Here is a 22,068-nt window from a genome sequence, read left to right as displayed (position 1 = left end):
TTTCTGCATTATTTCTGTTTACCTGCCTTTCTCTAATACAATTCACAACCTAATGTTATCTCACTAATCAATTTCGTAATCCGCTAATTTGGCTGGAGCTTTCCTTTGCCGTTGCCCACGACTCGTTGTTTCCTCTAAATTATTCCTAGTTTCTTCTCGAAGTTCTCTGAGTTCTGATTCTCTGATGTCGGTGTTGGTAATTTTCTTTAAGTGTGCCGAGTTTCTTTTGAACTTTTTACCCGTCTCTGTATCCATAATAGTCACCATCGGCCCTTCCTTTTCTTTTACGAGAAACTCCTTTGGATTAAACGTGGTTTGCAGTTTGTTTCCTGGTATTGTGTATTATAGAGTTGTGCATCATTTTTTCCTACCACCACTATAGGACTCGCCCACGCCGATGTACGTGTTGGTACAAGTATACCGTCATCCACTAATTTAGTTAGGTTGGCTTCTACTTTTTCAATTAGAGCGAACGGCACTGAATACGCTTTGTGAAATATGGGTGTATAGTTTGGCTTTAACACTAAATTCGCTTCAAATCCTTCTATCGCTTCTTTATGACCACCGTTTGTTAAATTCGGAAACATTTTTTTTTATTTCTTCAAGCCATTTATCGGTATCAATTTGATTTAAATTAAAACTTTTTCGCCAATTAGGAAATAATATGTCTAACGCATCACGACCTAGTAGAGGATTCCCTTTGTTTTCAGTTGCGATTACTGTTATTTCTAGACTGACCGTTTTACTCTTTGTGCTTACATTTACACATATTTTTCCTAACGGTACTACACGTTGACCCGATGCCGTAATAAAACGCAAATGTGTTTGTTCTAATTCGATATTGGCAAATTTTTCGTTATACACACTCTCCGGTATGACTGTATTACACGCACCACAGTCTATCTCAAACGCAACGTCTTTCTCATTAACTTTTAGTACGCACACTTCTGGACTACTAATCGCGTTATCATCGAATATGCGTGTTAGTGACACATCCCTATATTCCGATCGCAAACTATGCACGTTAGTATTTCGGCAACACGACGACACATGACCATACTTCTTACAAGTGAAACACTGCCACATACGCGCAGGACATGTCTGTGGATTATGCGCTCTTCCACATCTGTAACACTTGCTCTCCTGCTTATGCGCACTGCTCTGTTGATGTATAGGTGTACTGCTTCCACGGTAGTAGTGCACTTTCGGACCGACGCTTCGTTTTGGCGCACACTTTATCACCGCCATCTCCCTCGGTTTCTCCTTCGCTGCAAACGTTTCGTTTTGTTCATCTGCAGCTTCCCACGTTCTGGCGATATTTTCTGCACTCTCGAATGTTAAATCCGACTCTCGTAGAAGACGTTTTCGTAATCCTTCATCTCGAACACCAGCTACTAGTTGATCTCGCAAGCATTGTGCTAAACAGCTCGTGAATTTACACGATTGTGCGAGTGCTTTTAGTTCAACGATGTACTCTGCAACCGACCGATCTTTTTGCAGACAGTTTCTGAAGTTAAACCGTTCCGCTACTACGTTGACTTTCTGTTCCAGCTGCTCTTGTAGCTTAATGCAAAGCTTCTCATAGTTCACCGTTTTTGGCTGTTCAGGCAACACCAGCTTTGATATGAGGCTATACAGCGACGCTCCACCCAAGGTCAGCAACATAATCGTCTTCTTCGATGGTTCCACCTCGTTTACTTGGAGAAAAATATCCATACGTTCCAAGTACTCCCTGATGCTCTCGCCCATGACAAATGGTTCAATTTCACCGATTAACGACATGACTTTAGACTTGTGTACTTTGACTTTTTCGGTAGCTTTATCCTCGTCGCCAACTATTATAGAGTTGCGTGTTGCTTAATCGAGTACTGTTTTATGACTGACGATTTATTCCTATCCTTACATATACATAGATATACTTATCTCTAACGCTTACACTATACGCTATATAACACTATACGCTTACGCTATACCTATACTTAGACACTACATTGTGTTTTGTGTAATTACTATGTCTCCTTCTGCGATGGACGATCTTCGCGCCTTTCTTTTCCCATCTTCAATTACTTTACCCTTCCATTTCTTTGCTTGATCCTGATCCTCAATCTCCTCCCTAGATATGGCAGTTTCTATGTCTTCTAGTGCCGGTATTTTAGATCTGATAGTTTTTCCGTATAAAAGATCCGTCGGCGTTTTCCCTGTAGTGGAATGAGGTGTCGTGTAATACATCATTAGGTATTCCTCCAAATCTTTCTTCCACTCCCTTCCTAGACCTGCGCTAATTTTTAATCTTTTGAGGAGCGATCTATTTTGGCGCTCGACCAGCCCATTTTCTTGTGGCCAGTATGGTGTTGAATGATTTAAATATATTCCATGCTCTCGGCTGTAAGCTTCTAACTCGGTACCAATCAGTTGTTTAGCATTGTCTAAAGTTATGGTTCTAGGGTACCCTAATCTTGTAAACATTTTCGATAATTTCCCGACCGTTTCTCTAGCTGTAATCCGACTCATTATTTCGACTTCTTTATATCGGCTAAAGTAGTCTACTACCACTAATAAATATGATCCGCATGGTAATGGTCCTAAAAAATCAAGTGCTACATCTACCCATGGTCTTAAAGGTAATGGCGGCGCATCATTGGTTCGGGCTTACCCGGAGTTTCGACTAATCGACACCCCTCACAGTTTTTGACATGCTGCTCAATTTCTTTATCCATTCCGGGCCACCACACTCTGTTTCTTAAACGGCGTTTCATCACCGATTCTCCAGGGTGTCCCTCATGAGCTAAGTCTAACATTCTTTTGCGGAGTGTATCCGGTACTACTAATTTGTTTCCTCTAATAACCATTTCTCCAATTATTCCTAGCTCTTCTTTGAACGGGATGTACTGTTTAAGTTCTATTTCATTTCAACAACCCGAGCGTAGACTGTTTTTAACCTTTCCTAGTACTTCTATTCTATCTATACTGGCTGCATTTTCTAACTCCTGGACGTCAATTGCGGCTGATTCCATTATTGCCCTTATCGTGTGATTTGTTTCTTCCTCGTATGGTTTATTATCTGTGTCCACTACTAATCGTGAAAATGGATCGGCGATATTATCACAACCTTTCCTATACTTCACCACATAGCTGAAAGACTGTAACCGTAATAACCATCTTTCTATTCGAGCACAAGGACGAGATGACGGTTAGAAAATGACCTCCAGTGGCTTATGATCTGTCTCCAGTTCAAATTTACGACCTAGTAAATAAGGCGCAAATCGTTCCACTGCCCATACTAGTCCTAACGCTTCTTTCTCGGTCTGACAGTATCGTTTCTCTGTTTCGGTCAGACTTTTGCTCGCGTACGCAATTGGCCTTGGCAAATTATCCCCTGCACCTTCGAACTGCACTAACACTGCACCTAATGCAACCGGGGAAGCGTCAGCGATAACCCTGGTTCGCAAATTGTTATCGAAAAAATGTAAAAGTTTTGCATCCGCCACCAATCCTTTCAAAGTGTCAAACGCATCCTTTTGTTTCTTCTGCCATTCAAACTTTACACCTTTACGCGTTAACTCGCGTAATGGAGCTGTTACTGTGGCCAAGTTTGGCAAAAATCTACCTAGATATGTGATAAGGCCTAGGAAGCTTCGAACTTCTTCCGCGGAGGAAGGGGCCCGAAATTTCCGTAACGCTTCTATTTTCCTCTCCGTCGGTTCAATTCCTTTGCTCGAGATTTTATGTCCTAAAAACTCGACCTCACTTACTTTCATAATACATTTCTCTTGGTTTAATAGTATTCCTTGTGTCTTAATGGCTTCTAATACTTCTCGTAGGGCTTCATCATGTTCTTCCTCGGATTTTCCGAAGATGAGTATGTCGTCGATATAATTTACGGCATTTTTGCATTTCGCCAAAACTTGTTCCATGATTCTTTGAAAAACTTCCGGCGCGATCACTATTCCAAACATGAGACGTTTATACCGGAAAAGGCCCATGTGAGTGATAAATGTCGTTATAAAACGACATTTCTCATCAAGCTCTACTTGATGAAAAGCATCTTTCACGTCCAATCTACTAAATATTTTGGCTGAAGCAAATCTCGGTAGAAAATCTTCTATGGTCGGCATAAAGAGTCTTTCTCTCACGATAGCAGCATTAGCTCTGCGCATATCTACACACAAACGTACATCCCCATTGTCTTTCATGATTGGCACTAATGGTGAAACCCATTCGCACCCTCCCTCTACAGGTTCTTTAATGTCTGCCTTCAATAGGTACTCTATATTTTCTTCAATTTTTCCTAACAACGCTGTTGGTGGCCGGCGTGGGTGTTGGCATACGGGTTGTACGTCCCTATCGATAGGGATTTTAAGCTTTATCCCTTTTATCTTAGGAAATGGTTTTACTCCTTGGGATTCTATAGCTCTTACCCCATAGGTACTAGGTAATCCTATGAACAGAACACCTAGATCCGTAGCTGTAATGCGACCTAAAAGTGATTGCTCACTTCCTTTGATAATGTAGAATGTCGCCTCTCTGATAATTTCTTGCCCTTTATCCTCGATTCCAACTATGGCTTCAAATTTCCCTAAGACCGTGAGTGGTTTGGCGTTTCTTTGCAATCATTCGTTTCGCCCCATCTTTCTAATGAGTTTGATTTTAAATATTCCCAAGCCTTCTCACTGATAATATTCTTGTTGCAGCCCGAATCCACCAATACCTGTAACATTACTCCCCCGATCTTAATTCGAAATCTCTCGCCACCGTCACTGATATTGTAAATAAAGTTTCCATTTCCCCCTTCACTTTCACCCTTATTATCTACGGCTCTAACTTTTTCTGATCTAAACCGTTTGGTTTCTCTGTAGCTTTTCTGATCATCTCGCCTTTTCATCGACCCTGGTGTGCGGCATTGCGAACCGAAATGACCAACTTTCTTGCACTTATAACATTCCTTGTTACGAGCCGGACATTTCAAATCTAACGGAGTGTGGTCCCTTTTCCCGCAACGAGAACATTATCCTCTGCCTTGCACCACCCGGTTAACCTGATCGTGGATTTGGGAGTAGTTTCGAACCTCCTCTCTTCCAGGTGCCAATATTTCCCGAGCTTGTCTTTTGATCGACTCATACGAACTGATAACCTGTATCATTTGCTCCATATCCATCGCTTTTGGCTGAAGTAAACGTTCCTTCAATTCGTTTGGAGCGAATAAGATAACCTTGTCGATTATGCTATTTGTCCTGGCCTCCTCTTCGGTCTTCCCGAAACAGCACTTCTGAGCTACACTTTGACACCGGAAAGCAAACTGCTCAGTTGTCTCGCCCTGCTCCGGTTTTAAAGTCCAGAATCGGTTTCGTCCGAAGACATCATGTTGTTTTGGGCAGAAATACCCATCCAACTTCTCTATAGCCACCACGTACGGGTCAATACCCTGGCTCTTGTCTTCCGTCACTTCTGCCCCTGGCAACGATGCATAAATCTCCTGGACATCGGGTCCGGCTCTTGCCAAAAAAATATTCCGTATTTTAGTTCGATCTTGTTCTCCAGTCGCGGCAATGATGAAATCGAAATTCCTTTTATATTTCACCCATTCACTCCTTATGGAGTTTCGATCCATCGACCTAAAAAGAAAATTAGAAATGTTCCAAGTGTCCATTTCTTGAAACATCCATTCATCATTAGCACATGTTTCAGTTCTATTGTTCTTTCTGCCTCGCCATTTTCTTTTCCCTATCGGTTCTCCGACCGATCATTTTGGCATTTCCCATCTGCTCTCCGACAGATAACCTTGATTTATTATTTTATCCCCTACTCCAATTGTTAAAATGCTCTCCGGCATTCACCACCTAATTTTGCGATCCACGCAATTACGGTGCGATTCTAATATGTTTGCTCTCCGGCCTTTCTTTCCTTTTTTTTTTTTTTTTAGTTTTGTTCTCCGACAATCCTTTCTTTCCGATCACCCGCTCTCCTGCCGATGATCATAACACATATACTATGACACGGTACAATTGGACAATCACAACTATCACATTTATTTGTTAACCTTTTGTTTTTCACGTTTTCACTACTTTTCACTAATTTCCTCGGTTTTACTTTTATCCTCGTCGCCAGATGTGGTACTCTCAATGTTCGTCTGTCTCGGTCCGCGTCCTGCATCAAACTTGCTTTATCATGTCGTCCCTTTATAGTGATGGTCCTTCATCCAGTCCCCTGTTCCATGTTGTAATCCCATCCGGATTGATCTAATCCGATCTTCTTTGCACCGCTAATCTTTGTCATCATGTTGTGGTGATGGGTAGCTACAGTTGCCGTACCACAATTATTATTGGCGTAATCGCCAACGCGGTCTCGTAGTACAGTCGTCAACTCGTACCACTTAACAACATGCCCGTCATGGGTCCAATCCCCAAACAGACCGTGCCGCCATACGTAGGATTGACTATCCTGCTATGGGGGGGAATCAATTAGTCACTGAAAGCCAAGCCCACAAGTGAGTACAGGCAGGCCTTGACCGACATCGGTTGTTGAGCCAGAAAAAAAAAAAAAAGCCAACGCGGTCATGCCGGCCTTTTCAGGACTTGAGTACCACGTAGCCGGATAGTCAATTCTTGCTACGGCGGACGGTTCATACGCGGTTAGAACCCACGACGGGCATGCAGATGTGCGGAATGATGGCGGTGTCGCAGACCCGCTCCTATCCAGCGTGCAACTTGCATACTGCCACACTGTCTCCTGCTCGATGCATACGCTGCAGGCAGGGGGAAGGATGCACCTCCACAATAAAAAAAACCCCGTCATGAACTAGCGGCGGATCTAACGGTAGGCAGACTAGGTGGTCGCCGAAGATCTTTAGTCTGTAGTATGCAGTATGCTTACAAGTGGACAGAGTATTAGCGACAAGGGCCCCGGAAAGATGGTCGTTGGGGCCCCGTGGCTGGAGAACCATTTGCACCTCCCCTCCCCCCATGGCGACAACAATTTTAGGGCCTGTGACCGATGATCGTAGGGGTCTTATGGTCACCCCCCTCGTCCCCATCCGCCGGCAATTTAAGTATACTGTTCAATATTCCAACAGCTGTGTGTCAGTACCCCCTTCTCCCGGTCATCAGTTACCATTGACAGGGGCCTCAATTCGTCTTTCCACCTTTCATCAACACCTTCCTTTATTTGACCGATGGATCATAACATTCCGGAAGAAATTACATTTGGGGACAGTTTTGCATACACACGCACACTCACAACCATGCGCAGGATGCTTAGCATATCTATGTAATCCACAACAAACGAAATCAACAGCTTAGTGTTATGCTTAATGCTTAGCACGTTCAGTTCGATGGCACCCGAGCCGCAATGATGGGTGATTTTTGACAGCTCTACGGTGACATCCCCCGAAATGCTATTTCGCGGGGGAACTCAGTGGTACTCAAGTTGAAGCCATCTTGGGCACTCAATTTCCATCATGGCTGCCGCTAGTTCAAAAAAACGACAGTTGGTATAAAAAAATGCTCTAGTGCAAAAAAACATAGTCCTACCTACCCCCCATCTTTTTGCACTTTTGCTTTTATACGTTGCATATGTGCTTTATCTCTTTCACACAAGTAGGCACACATAGGCCCCACCGTGACGTCATATTCACCCCATCAAGCATGACCTGTCTATATGTGCCGACTGTTAATTCTGCATTGTTCTGTTCTACCGCATTTGAATTCTGTGAATAGAGGAAATTTTGTTAAGGTATTTTTTTATCAAGAGGCATACTTACGAAAACTCCACTCCGTACCGGCTCTGTGACTGTCCAGAAGCTTATACGCTCAGGTAAGTTGATGAGATGCTTTCAATCATGTTAGAATCTAATATTAATCAAACGCCAACGTAACAATTATCTTTTTAGGAAAATGCAAAACATTTATCATGATCATCGATATGCAACATTCGCATCACAGCCGATTCTGGAAACCGAAATGATGGAAATTAGCACCTCCAATCCATCGGTGATCCATGCTCCACCGTCTGTTCCATCGGTCGTCCCCGCTGTTATTCTTGATTCGACATTCTTGGCTGTCTCATCGTCACCACCACCTATATTCGTTTCGTCAGATATGTTGACCATCCCATCGTCACCGCCACCCATCACTGATGTTTCCGGTACAGTTCTTTTCGGTGGATCTATGCCCAGTTCGTCAGGTGGATCCATGCCGGGACAGCGATCCTCCTCCGGACCGTCATTGTTGACCATCTCATCGTCACCGCCACCCATCTGTGATGTTTCCGGTAAGTTTCTTTTCGATGGATCTATGCCCGGTTCGTCAGCCATACCGGGACAGAAATCCTCTTCCGGACCGTCATTGTTGACCATCCCATCGTCACCGCCACCCATCACTGATGTTCTCGGTACATTTCTTTTCAAAGGATCTCTGCCCAGTTCGTCAGCCATGCCGGGACAGCGATCCTCTTCCGTGTTAGCAGAATTGCAATGAATTAACGCAGCACACTTGAGGGGTAGAGTTCAGAACGCAGAGAGAGAGTTTTATTCAACATAGCAACTTACTTTATACCCTACCTCCTGTCATTTAACATTATATTCATGCCAGGTAGCATCACGCCTGACAGTGGTAAACCATTATTCCACACTCCTCCTCATGAATATATTGTTCGATCGGATCCTACATTAACGAGTCCTAATCCTATCGATAATTCCTTAAGCTTTTGTGCTCCTAGAGGTTTAGTTAATAAATCGGCTAACATTCTATCTGAAGCACAATATTTTAATTTAACAATATTCTTCGTGCAAAGATCTCTTGTGTAATGGTATCTAGTATCGATGTGTTTCGATTTTCTTTTTTCATGATGTAATGATGTAAAATCAATACAACTTCTATTATCTTCGTAAATTAGAGTTGCTCCTTCTTGTTTTAGATCCATGTCCTCTAATAACCTACGTAGCCAAACAGCCTGTTGACTTGCTTCCGAAAGAGCTATGTACTCTGCCTCCATTGTAGACATCGATACGCACGTTTGCTTTCTACTAGTCCAGCTAATAGTGCCTCCTCCTAAACGGTATAAGAATCCGCTACAGGATTTTCTATCACTGGTATCGCCTGCCCAGTCCGCATCACAAAAACCTACAAGTTCAATTGTTTCATTTGAACTTCCTAGCTTTAAAGCATAATTGATCGTATGTAGCAAATATCTAACTACCCTCTTTGCTTCAAGCCAATCTGCTTCGGTAGGCTTGCTAACAAACCTACTTAATATGCCTGTAACAGCTGCTATGTCTGGGCGTGTATAAGTTGCTAAATATAGCAAACTACCTATAATTTTCTGATAAGTATCATTACTTTCCATTTCTTTACTGCTCATTCGATTATTGAAATGGTTTGGATCCATAGGGTATTTGGAATCTCTTGCCTGGTCTAAATTGAAACGGGATGCTATTTTTTGTATGAAACTGTCCTGTATCAAGCTGTAAAAACCGTCTCTATTCTTGATTACACGCATCCCTAAAAACCAGTTAATGTCCCCTAAGGATGATACTTGTAAAATTTTACTAATTGATTTAACAACATCTTTGATCATTTCCTCATTATTTCCTGCTATGATCATATCGTCGACGTATATAAGCAAATATATTATGTTATCTTTACGCCTCATTTTGAATAAACATGTATCTCCTATGCATTGATCGAATCCTGTTTGCATCAATATACCGGATATCGTTTGATACCAGACTCTTGCAGCTTGCTTGAGTCCATACATACTTTTCTTTAAGCGACAAACTAACTTTTCTTTTCCTTTCTTTATGAATCCTTGTGGTTGATACATATATATCGTTTCGTTCAGCGTTCCGTATAAATATGCTGTTTTTATATCCAAGTGTTTTACGTAAAGTTTCTTATGCCCTGCTATGGTTAGTAATATTCTTAACGTGCTCTGATTTGCTACTGGTGCCGAAACTTCTTCATAATCGCATCCTTTTCTCTGTCCGAAACCTTGTGCAACAAGTCTCGCTTTATAACGTTCAACCTCTCCTCTCGCGTCCAACTTTTTCTTAAAAACCCACTTGCATCCGATAATGTTACAGTTAGGTGGAGGATAAGTGAGCTCCCACGTGTTGTTGCTCTCGAGGGAATGAAACTCATCATCAATAGCAGCTATCCACTCCTCCTTTTCCTCGGAAGCAACAGCCTCATTATAGGACACTGGCTCATCGAAACTCGTCTTCACCAGACCTAAAAAATAATCAGAAAATTTAGCTGGTGGTTTACCTCTTGTTGAGCGTTTTGAAGAGGTTGCAGCAGGTTCGTCTTGGCCATCAGAACTCGATGCAGAATTTTCGTCACTTTCTGCCGAATCGAATTCCTCCTCCTGCTCGTCAGTCGGGCTGCATTCGTCATCAACGTTATCAGGGCTACGTTCTCCATTAACGTCATCAATGCTGCATTCGTCATCAACGTCATCAGGGCTGCATTCACCATTAACGTCATCAGGTCGAAATTGTTGATATCGGTTGGAATCAACGTCGAATTCAACCACCTCAGCCGGACCACTATTTCCTTGCTCGGATGATGCAGACGCTTCGTTGAATATAACGTCACGGCTAATCACTATACGATCGGAGCTCGTATCCACAAGCCTGTACGCTTTCTCTTGAACACAATAGCCAACTAGTCTCAATCGCCTTGCTTTGGGCTCCATCTTGCCTCGTTTTTCTGTTGGTATTTGTGCCCACGCTTCACACCCAAACACTTTAAAATGGTCGTAAGATGGCTTTTTACCGAACCATTTTTCGAACGATGACATACCAATTGTACGCGATGGTAGTCTATTTTGAGTGTATGCGGCAGTGAGAATGGCTTCGCCCCAGTACTTTATATCCATGTGTGCGTCTTGCAACATGCACAATGCCATTTCTTGTAGGTGCCGGTTTTTTCGCTCGGCGACACCATTTTGTTGTGGCGAATATGGCACTGTTAGTTGGCTCGCTATGCCTTCATTTTTGTAGAAATTTTGTAGCGTCTTTCCCGTGTACTCTCCACCATTGTCCGACCGTATGGCTTTCGGAACCATGCCAAACTGGGTTTTGCAAAAGGCTACAAAATCCCGTATAAGTCTCTCCGCGTCGGATTTATTTTTCAAGAGATACACAAACGCCATCCTCGAATAATCATCGATAAATGTGATAAAATAGCGATTACCACTCGGTGTATGAGGAAAGGGACCACATACGTCAGTGTGAACAATATCTAAAATATTTTCACTTCTTTTGTCTAGCCGCTTAAATGGCGATCGCGCCATTTTTCCTTCTAAGCAACTCACACACACACTCTTAACACCGCACTCCTTCAGCTTAGGATCACCATTAAAAAGTTGCTGAATTATCTGTGTGTCGCGATGCCCGAGCCTTCTATGCCATAAATGTAGACAAGCATCTTCTTTTCTAGCGGTTGTACTCACCAAAGCATCCACGCCGCTGCTCAGCTTGTACAAATTTCCGCATCTCTCCGCCACGGCGATCACTCTGTCCCGCAGCTTTATTTCACATGTATTCACATGAAACACCACATGCATGCCTTTTTTCACCAAACTGCTTACAGATATTAGTCCGCTTGCCAATTTCGGTACGTATAGCACTTCACACACTTTTATTGCCGCTCGTTCTCCATCCTGGTTCACACACACTAATGTCCCGGAACCAACGCCTTCGATCTTAGCTTTTCCACCATCGGCTAGTGTTACGTGCATTTCACTGCAACTCTCCATTCTTTCAAAGAAAGTTCTATCGCTCGTCATGTGTCGCGATGCACCACTATCGACGTACCAGTTTCCTGGCGCTGCACTGTTTGTCATCCAAGCCATCGGTTCTGCCGCTTCGCTGTGAGCGACTTTCGCCGAATTACCGCTCTCACCTTTGCTTTGTGCTTGAGCACGGTTCAACAAACGACAATTTCGCTTCATGTGGCCAGCCTTGCCACAATGGTAACACACTACACTTGTATTAGTGTCTCGCTCAGACCTTTTGTATTTGCTCGCCGATACACGAAATACTTTGTTTTCTTGTGAACCACTACACGCGCGTTCACGTCGCTTCTCTCCTTCAGCAAGTAATTTGCTCTTCACCAACTCTAATGTGAGATTATTGGCGGAAACCTGTTCTAATGCCGTCGTTAAAGGATCGTACGATTCCGGCAAAGAACACAATAACATGGCTACTTGCCATTTTTTCGGTATTGGCTCTCCTAAATCTGCTATCTGCTGGACGATATTGGAAAACGTCTGTAGGTGGTTTTCCATGTCGCCTCCTTCCGCTAATTCCAGGCGCGTAAGCCGCTTTAGCAGGTACACCTCCGACCCCGTCCCGTGGTACTCTTTCAACGCAGTCCACGCATCCTTTGCCGTTGCCGCGTTTCGCACTAAACTCACTTGGTTATCATCTACACACAAACCGATTGTCGCACGAGCACGCGAATCTTTTAGGCTCCACGCAGGCGTCACTGGCTCAGGTTTTTCTTCACTTATTGTGCACCACAGTTCATCGCGTTCGAGGAGCATTTGCATTTTAAACCTCCACGTTTGGTAGTTTTGGTTCGTCAACCTTTGCACAATAAATCGTTGGGAGTCCGCCATTTCGCCTGGGCCCATAACCTGTTAGCAGAATCGCAATGAATTAACGCAGCACACTTGAGGGGTAGAGTTCAGAACGCAGAGAGAGAGTTTTATTCAACATAGCAACTTACTTTATACCCTACCTCCTGTCACTTAACATTATATTCATGCCAGGTAGCATCACGCCTGACAGTGGTAAACCATTATTCCACATTCCGGACCGTCATCCTCGCCCAGTCTGACGTCTGTACCTGGTTCATCTTCATCATCCGGCGCGTATAATAATTCACTTGATAAAAAAGTGGACATTCTTATAAAACTATCGAAGCAGACTGCGGCTGAGGTCAAAATTATGTTTAATGCAATGAATCCGAGAGCTGGGACAACCTCACGCAATACAGCCATCACTGCCATTGAAACAAAAGAAGAGTTAGAAGCCTTTAATGCTAACTTAGAGGTTAATACGTATATGGCTGAGATGCTATGCTCGCTTTTGTATGCAATTGACCATATAAAATATGTTAAAGAAAGACTTGACAAAATAATAGATCTATTGTTTTCTAGGGAATTTCTTTCAAAATGTAGTTGGTCAGGGATTGGTCGTCCCAATCAAAAAGTCGCATTTGCTGCGTTTGAAAATGTATTCGTTTTAATCAAATTTGCTGGAGGAAACAAATTTCTTCAATTGAATGACGACTACGTGAAGAAGATTTTAGTGAGTAAAATGGATCATGGGAAGGGAAGAAATGAAACAAAAACGTTGCGGGAAATCGTTTCACTTAGAAGCTTAGAATATTATAAGTAAATTTGTAAAGATTCACAGAAATATAAAAAATGTAAACAATTATTAATCAATGAAATCAAGTAATACATTTATTTATGAACCAAATTTAGTAACATATAAAAAGTTCCTCCATCCCTATTAGTTTATAATTGTGAAGCAATACATCTGCATTCTTCAATTATAATCCAGCTAGCACCACGAGGAGGTTGGGATAGGAGTTAAAGATACGCATGAAGTATCTTAGCATTTGCTAGCCAGCTGAAAAAGAAAAATAATACAAACAAAATTTTTAATATTGAAAAAAGCTCCTCTTTGCCTATTTCTATTGCACTATCTAACTAGCTAGCTACTCTTGAAACGTGTGCGTTAAAGGACTAAAATGAAAAGATACTCCTCCATCTAACGATATCGCTACAAACTTACATTTAACATCCCTAACATTTATCCTAACTATTTCAGATGATAAATCATCTACGCTAGCTATGTAATTAAATATTACTTCTGAACTACATGGATACGTGAAAGCTGCCCTTTTCTTTAAAATCTGGTGCCCTCAATAACGAACGTTCCTGATAATTCGGTTGCCCTGATGTAACGAACTATTTCATTATTTCTTGTTAAAAACCATGCGTTTCTATTTCCCTGTCTTAAAACAAAATCTGACCTCACGTGTAAAATTGCCTCTTCCTGTCTTAATTTTATATATGGATAAGTTAATTTTGTTTTCTGTGTACTTGTTTCAATTCTACTTAGTTCGCCTATCCTACCTACGACTTGGCTCAAGCAATTATTCCCTGTCCTGACAAATCTTTTAATTTGCTGATATTTGTTTTCGGCTGGGAACGTTGAAATTGTTGGAAGGGGTCCGATATTTTCTACATCTTCTTGTACATGCAATAGAGTATCAACATTGTAAGTCATAAACTTACGGTCATAAATTGAACTAAATTCTGAAACAAATTGATCTAATAATGACCCTGCGTACTTCCAATAGTCTTGATAAATTTTAGAGGAAAACATTGTAATACCTACAACCAACAGTTTAAAATGGTGATATGCCCTGTCACTTATTCTGCCTTTTAGAAGAGGAACGCTGATGTGATGTAGGAAGGTTCGGTATTCGGACGCCTTCCAAAATTTTAAACATTTAAGGGACCTTACTGCTCTCTGAAATTCTGCCGGTAATTTAATTTGAACTAGAAGCCCTGAAATTTCATCCTGCTCATCTAAATTCCATTTCTCGTTTATAAAACATCCTGTCGTAAAACCTATCACTAATTTCCTCAACACTCCATAATATACTAAATGTAAATCGTCCGAAGTAGGTAGTCTTAATACTATGTTTAAGTGTTTAATATCTAACAACGGCGATGGGCGTATCTGATGTCCTATGGAGTAATCTCCATTTCTAAATTCTTCGTTCGTTCGTGCTTCTGCTGTTCCCTCGAAGATCATCCTTCCTATGTAGCTTCTACCCAAAATTTTGCATTTATGGCATCCTTGTATGCCATTGTGGTTTTTAACACCTAAAATCGATGGAATACAATGTTAATGTGTTAGATATCTTTCCTTTTCATGAAATCGTACAATCGTGAATACTTACATTTGATGAACGCTCTAGCAAGGGCGTCTGCAAGTATCGCTCTTAGTGAGATGGAAATACGTTTTCCATTTATAACTACTCCGTTGTCCTGGACATCATTTATTTCTGTTACCAGACGGCGCAGATAATCCTCTGCATTATCCGGTTTAGAAGTTCCACAAAATATTCCAATAGTCATTATTGGAACGTCAGGAATACCATGCAGCTGCATCAAAATGGGCCAGAACTGGGTAGTTCCGCTATTATGCAGAGGAATACCATCCATAGAAATATTCAATTCAAATGAATCTACAGGAGGCGGAGTAGTGCTGAAATAAACAAAAACATTAATGGCTAGTAAAATAAGGTAACAGTTGAATTGATGTTACTACCGAAACTGTTCTTTCAGATATTTATCTATTCCTTTGTACCACATTTGTCCACCAGCCAAATTTTCAATTTCTTTTCCCACGCCAACAGGAGTCTTCAGAAATGTCCTGGAATCTTTAGGAACATAAAAATCAGTTGTTTTTAGTATTGCTTCTAAGAAATCATTAATAGCGGCATGCGTGATTTGATGTTTCAGAGCCCACAATCGCATCGTTTCAACAAATACTTGATTCTTGTGGTCTCTATCAAATTCACTATACTCATCCTGATCTTCAATGTCGCTTTCGTCCGACATTTGGTGGCAGCTGTGACCGTCCTCTTCTTCTTCCAACCATTCAACAAATTGTTCCTCATCATGGGAGTCATTCAACACATCAGGTTGAGATATGCAAAGGCGGTAGATACGGACGTCCTCATCATCTTCCAACCATTCAATTGATGGATCTTCATCAAAGCATACGTTTGATATATCCGGTTGACCTGTGTAAAGTAAACGCAATAAAATAAATATAATAAAATTTGATATATTAATTAAGTCAAGATTTAAAAAAAATATCCGAAAATTCACCCTTATATTAAGAAATTCTACTTGAATGGCTCTAATCAGACCTTCTAATTATCTGGCGAATTTTAAATTTCAGTCATGTAACAACTAAGTAAGAGAAAAGCAGGGAGGATGCTCATTTTGGTTACTTGTTTGTGCCTCTTTTATGTCAGCGGTGGGGGAAGGGTCTGAGAGGCTAAATTAATTCAAGAGGATATCATCACGCATAGGGTGCCTCTTTGATGACGGCAGCAGCTAACACTAAAATAAATTAACATACTTTCTCCGAGGTCTCCTTATTCTATTTGGCGAAACGTCCTACGCGGACATACCGGGCTTTTCAGGTTCTCGAGACTTATTCACTACCAAGCAAACGGATTGTCATTCCGTGGGATGGGGGGTCAAATGAGGCTTAAAATCACGACGGGCATGCTGTTAAGTTGTGCAGGCTGACGATCGTCCCCGTGACCCCTAAATTCCCCTTGGAAAGCATTGAGCATCGTTCTAATAAAGTAGTTTTCTCTATTGGTTGGTGGATTGCACCGTCCCACACACTACACATTTGTGCAATTAACTATCGTATGATAGCTTGCACAATTCACTACTTTCACTGCACTATATTAAAAACTATAGCACCAAATGTACTCACCATGAACTTCCTGGCTTGAAGTCGATATAGAAGCTGTTGCTAAATTGTTTTCTGCTTCCCATTCCTGTTCCAAACGCGTCCATATTGCTTTGCCGGTTGTATATTTTTTCCGAATGGTATGTACTTGTTGGGCCTTATCCATGATGATAATAACCTAAAAATAAACAAATAAAACAAAATTGTGCCGCAAAATCACGAATTGTGCTTGCAACGCAAAGAAAATTGGGTTGTATTTCTTTATTGGTCAAATAAAGAAGGGTTTTCAATGCGTTTTTGGCAGTAATGCGTGCTGATGCGTTAAAAGTGATTATAAAAATCGGTTTGTTTTGGCGCTTTTCTATTTTGTTTACTTTTTCTCACGTCACATACGAATTTGGCAACCATTCTTCCACCCCGCATCCAGGCGCTTCATACGTCTCGGCCTGTTGTCTGCCAAAATGACATTCGAAGCAGGCTCATGTGCTATCTCTTTCCCTCATTTCCTTCAGAAGTCGCTCAGCTCTGCGGCTCGGGCAGGCCCCAGGGACTGCCAGTGGACTTTCCAGTATGCCGGTTTTACAATCAGCTTGCGTTCTAGATGCCGGCGGAACGGAATGTTGATGAAAATCAGCGCTGGGCTGAACGTGTTAGAGCGAATTAGGGTTCAGCGCGTTGCACAGCAAACCATTAAACGTGAGCTAGCGATTCTGTAGTCATTTTTACATTGCAGCGTTTGAACTCATTGCCCTTTTTTGATTTGATTTGTGAAAATGCAACTTCATCGCCGCAATGTGTGTAAACGGTTTTTTGAGCGCCACAGCAACTCATGAGCATTGTCCACACGCGAGAAAGAGATAGCGCTATGGAGGGGAAAAGCATGGACGACGGCTGACAGCGATTGGTCGTCTGACGCACTAACACATCCAAACCTTCGACAGCGCGCTCAGGCGAAGGGAATGAGGCGGAGCCAGGGACGGGTAGCTCGACGAGCTGCTCGACAAATTTGCCGTTGGAGAGAAAAGAAAGGCATGATAAAATTCTCCGAACGCCATGATTCTTTCCGTCGCTTTGCGCAGCGGGGTTATAGTTGGTCATGTTCCCTCTTTATTCTTAAATAATATCCAGTTTTTATAAAATAACGTCACACAAAATTAGCTTTTTTTTTGTGTTAGAAACTAACAAAGAAACCGAATTTTTTAGGCTTAGGCGTGGTGCCAAAAAATTAGTTTTTATTTTAGGCGTTTTGTGGCTTGTTCTCTCGGTGAGTTCGTTTTACTGAAAGGGCAGAAACTGCCGTTCGTTCCCTATTTAAACTCTTTTTGTCCTATCCGCGATGCGCTTGGCTGACAGTTCGGCGGAACCCTCCATCCAAAAACCATAACTATGAATGAAAAATAACCTCGATGGCATTGTCCATCGATAGAAGAGCGTCTACACACACAAATTGACAATTTCAAGCGTATCGAGTACTAATCGAGCAGATATGGAAAAACAATTTCGAACAAATGTTACTTGGGTACTGTCATTTCTCGATTAGCATTTATCTGTCAAACTCAGGCTATGACATCAAAATGCCTCTCGTACGTGTAATAAGGCAAGGGAATTGTTCTGTCACCTGTAACATTTATTATTTAATTTATTGATATTCTTGGCTTTATCCGAACGAATCATTAGTTGTTTTCCATTTTCCAGCGAGTTTCCAGTTTTTATTCATCATTATCAAAAAAATCAATATGCTCAATTGACATTGACAATAAAAATCTACTCTGGAGCAAATCAGAATTGAGCGTGCTGATTTCCGTTTTTCTGACTGGCATCTGTACAACCGTGTTCGAAGGATAGATTCAACCCAGTCAGACAGTTTTCTGTTAGTTTACCCATTCGAGCAGTTTTCTGTCTGTCATACAGGGTTTTCCAAGCCACTTCAATGTTGAAACTGAAAAATCAACCACGTTAAACGAATGCTGAAGGCTGCACGGGTGATTTCAAGTCTGAAAAGCCAGTTCAATACAAAAAGTTTTGTTTTCAAAATCGTAACACTATTTTTCAATATCGGTATAAGCCATTTCAATCTGTCAGTTTGGCGGGCTCTCGCCACTATGGGATAGAAGGAATTGAAATATGTCAAAAGTGTCGTTTGTTGCAGTAAAAAGATATAAATAATAACATAAAAAGTATTGTTTTAATGATCTTTTAGTGGAAGAAGACGTCGGCGGTGTGTTCAAACTGTTATATGTAAAAAACAGCCGGGAAATTACGTTTATTAGTGCTATTTGTGCTAAAAAATACATAGTAATCGTGTGTACAAGTTAACGAAAAAGATTGAATATAACCACTGAACAGTAATAAAATAAATTTCGTGTTATTTGCGATTTTATTGGACGAGATTTATATGGGATTTGACAGATAACGTCGGACGTGCGATTTCGTCGTCCGACGTTATCTGTCTAATCCCATATAAAAATTTGACAGGCCGTCCGATAAAATCGCATGCGCCACAAATCCACTAAACGACCTCTAAACGGCTTCTAAACGACTCAAGCACTCTACCTAAACGGAATATAGAAAGACTTCGTTTAGCAGACGGCAAACGACTCATGCATTTTAAAAATATCAAAAAAGCTGGTGGCGCTATCTGTTGGTGGGATACCCCAACCAGTTGAGTTTCATCGCTTGGAGGAGAGCTTTCTCATTTTTTCTGTACTGTTGTATGGTTTCGCATTGAAGTTAAACATCGCTAGAACTAGAACGGCGATACGATTATTTAACTACTATACTCCAACGGAAATCACCAGCACTGAAGCAAGTGAGATTTGAGAAATGGTCGTTGGTGTTGATACCCACGTACAGTATCGGACAGAATGATAGGACCCTAGTTTTGTCAACGCAGCATGCACCCGTTGGGACAGGTTTGTGTGTGTGTGTGTGTGTGTGTGTGTGTGTGTGTGTGTGTGTGTGTGTGTGTGTGTGTGTGTGTGTGTGTGTGTGTGTGTGTGTGTGTGTGTGTGTGTGTGTGTGTGTGTGTGTGTGTGTGTGTGTGTGTGTGTGTGTGTGTGTGTGTGTGTGTGTGTGTGTGTGTGTGTGTGTGTGTGTGTGTGTGTGTGTGTGTGTGTGTGTGTGTGTGTGTGTGTGTGTGTGTGTGTGTGTGTGTGTGTGTGTGTGTGTGTGTGTGTGTGTGTGTGTGTGTGTGTGTGTGTGTGTGTGTGTGTGTGTGTGTGTGTGTGTGTGTGTGTGTGTGTGTGTGTGTGTGTGTGTGTGTGTGTGTGTGTGTGTGTGTGTGTGTGTGTGTGTGTGTGTGTGTGTGTGTGTGTGTGTGTGTGTGTGTGTGTGTGTGTGTGTGTGTGTGTGTGTGTGTGTGTGTGTGTGTGTGTGTGTGTGTGTGTGTGTGTGTGTGTGTGTGTGTGTGTGTGTGTTATATTTCAGTTAGCCGATCGCTGCATCGTCAACTTTCTCAAAGATTCTCAAAACCGATTTTGTTCCGATTCGACAAACGCTGAGGACGAGGGTTTCTCAAAAGCACTCATGAGTGCTTGAGAAAATGAGTTTTGAGAATCCCCATGGCCCCCCGGCCTAAGGGAATGCCGAGTTCATTGCTGTTGTGCGCGTGTCCATTTCGCATCGCTGCGCATGCACATTCATCAACCAGCACACCTGCGTTTTCGTCCAAGGAACAAGCACTGCTGTCGATGCAAACTTTACTTTTTATCCAAGTGTAAACGCACGATGTTTCACATGATAACAAACATTATCAGAATGCTTTCAACGCAATCTGAAACCATGTCAAGCTACGTTTCGTCAGACAAAAACCTGCGCACTCGCACTCACACACACACACACACACACACACACACACACACACACACACACACACACACACACACACACACACACACACACACACACACACACACACACACACACACACACACACACACATACAAGTAACGTGGTAAAACGATTGTACGATACTGTATCTGACCACACAACCATTCATATACATTTTTGCTCAGAAAGTTAGAAGGCTATATAGGTCATGATAAGATTAAACTTGTCGAAACACATTGCAAGAAAAGGATAGCAATATAATGATGAGTTGTAATCAGTGCTGCAAAATGTCATGAGTATCACGAGATTTTCACCAACGAAAACAATGAACATTTCCGTGGTAGCTTGATAGTCAATAAAAGTGCGCCATGACATCCTGAACACGACATGTGAATTCTTGAGTCCAACGCGATACTCTGACTGACAGACTTAGCTTAATGCCGGCGCAAGCATTATCATGATTTTTTTCTGGCTGTGAACAGTGCTGCCAAATGCAACTGTTTCAATCATCAACACTCATGACTGAAACGAAACTCAAATCAGATCACGTACACAACTGAGATGATCAGTGACTATACTCAAAAAGTTGGAAAATCAATCACATGCTTGGTGACATTTAGTTAAGCACCCAACTTTTGATCACTCACTTGGTCACGACATTGTTGTCGGCGTTAATCGCGACATTCTTGAAATATACTTGGCGCGTAGGCTCTAGCAACAAAATGAGCATGCTTTCTCCCTCTATCTGCTTTGATGGTCTGTTGGGTCAAACAGAGCGAGAAAACATGCTCATTTTGTTTTTTGGAACCACTCGCACGCACCGCATATCTCCCGTGACCATCGCGATGATCACCGACTGCAAATGTCGCGACCACGTGATTGAATACGAGTTGGTTGCACACAATGTCACCAAGCATGCGATGGTCGCACCAACTGTTTGAGGCTCGCCTCTGATCTTCGCAGTAGAGCTCGTTACGCTGAGATGATTTTGTTTCAGCCAGAATTTGTCATGACTATGTCAGTGACATTTTGCAAAATTGATCACAGCAAAAAAAAAGTCGTGATATAGTGACTGACCAAGCGATGGTCGCAAACATGTCATGAGCATGTATTAGTCACACCAATCGTTCTGAGTATCACCTCTGATTATCACAATTGAGTACGTGACGCTGATATGGATTTTGTTTCAGTCAGATTTTTTTATGACATTGATAGTGACATTTTGCAGCACTGGTTGTAATACGCCATCTATTGATCAAACCAATGAAGATGTGGAGTTTTCATTTTTTTCTATGGATATTCAATTTTCTAGTCGTTTAAGATTAATCTGTGGCGCTTCAGGAAAAAGCGTTGCCACCGCCCTAAGCCAACCAAGTAGTGATCGGAATCGATATTGGCTCCTCGATATGTTCTGACATTTAACAGACTGTCGTTAGCGGCTTATTAACACGTGGTCGATCTGGTTGAAGGATTCTCCATCCGGGTGTGTCCACGTCATTTTGTAGATGTCCTTCCGCGCAAATTTGGTACTTCCTACAACCAGAATGTTCACTGCGGCGAACTGGACCTATCTACTATAGTTATCGTTTCTGTGTTCATGCAGACTGTGACAGCCAGCCCGACAGACAAATAGAGCGAAATTTACAGGCGAGGGGCATGTAGTAACAGCCCTACTAGCAATGAGAATGTAAAAGTGTGCGTCTTTCAGGCGAGGGGCA

The 22,068-nt window shown here is 42.0% G+C and overlaps 2 protein-coding genes across 4 annotated transcripts; one reads left to right on the top strand and one right to left on the bottom strand.

Moving 5' to 3' along the window:
* Window positions 1-76: 76 nt before the first annotated feature.
* LOC120906505 lies at window positions 77-1,951 on the bottom strand. The gene has a single exon (XM_040318237.1). It carries the CDS (start codon window positions 1,780-1,782, stop codon window positions 556-558), a length of 1,227 nt encoding a protein of 408 aa, XP_040174171.1. The 5' UTR covers window positions 1,783-1,951; the 3' UTR covers window positions 77-555.
* A 5,268-nt stretch (window positions 1,952-7,219) lies between these two features.
* Window positions 7,220-8,494, top strand: LOC120906723 (proline-rich receptor-like protein kinase PERK8). Of its 3 annotated transcripts, none has more exons than XM_040318622.1 (4): window positions 7,221-7,482; window positions 7,597-7,809; window positions 7,886-8,265; window positions 8,404-8,494. In XM_040318622.1, the coding sequence occupies exons 3-4, from the start codon at window positions 7,890-7,892 to the stop codon at window positions 8,469-8,471; spliced, it is 444 nt and encodes a 147-aa protein (XP_040174556.1). In that variant the 5' UTR covers window positions 7,221-7,482; window positions 7,597-7,809; window positions 7,886-7,889; the 3' UTR covers window positions 8,472-8,494. The 3 variants fall into 3 exon arrangements, with proteins under 3 accessions (XP_040174557.1, XP_040174556.1, XP_040174555.1); XM_040318621.1 differs by having other exon boundaries at window positions 7,594-7,809; XM_040318623.1 differs by having other exon boundaries at window positions 7,220-7,809; window positions 8,417-8,457.
* The last annotated feature ends 13,574 nt before the right edge of the window (window positions 8,495-22,068 follow it).

The sequence above is a fragment of the Anopheles arabiensis genome, chromosome X (genome assembly GCF_016920715.1).
Source record: "Anopheles arabiensis isolate DONGOLA chromosome X, AaraD3, whole genome shotgun sequence".
Lineage (NCBI taxonomy): Eukaryota > Metazoa > Arthropoda > Insecta > Diptera > Culicidae > Anopheles > Anopheles arabiensis.
Note: the sequence above shows the minus strand (reverse complement) of the source record. Positions and strands in the feature narration are given on the sequence as shown.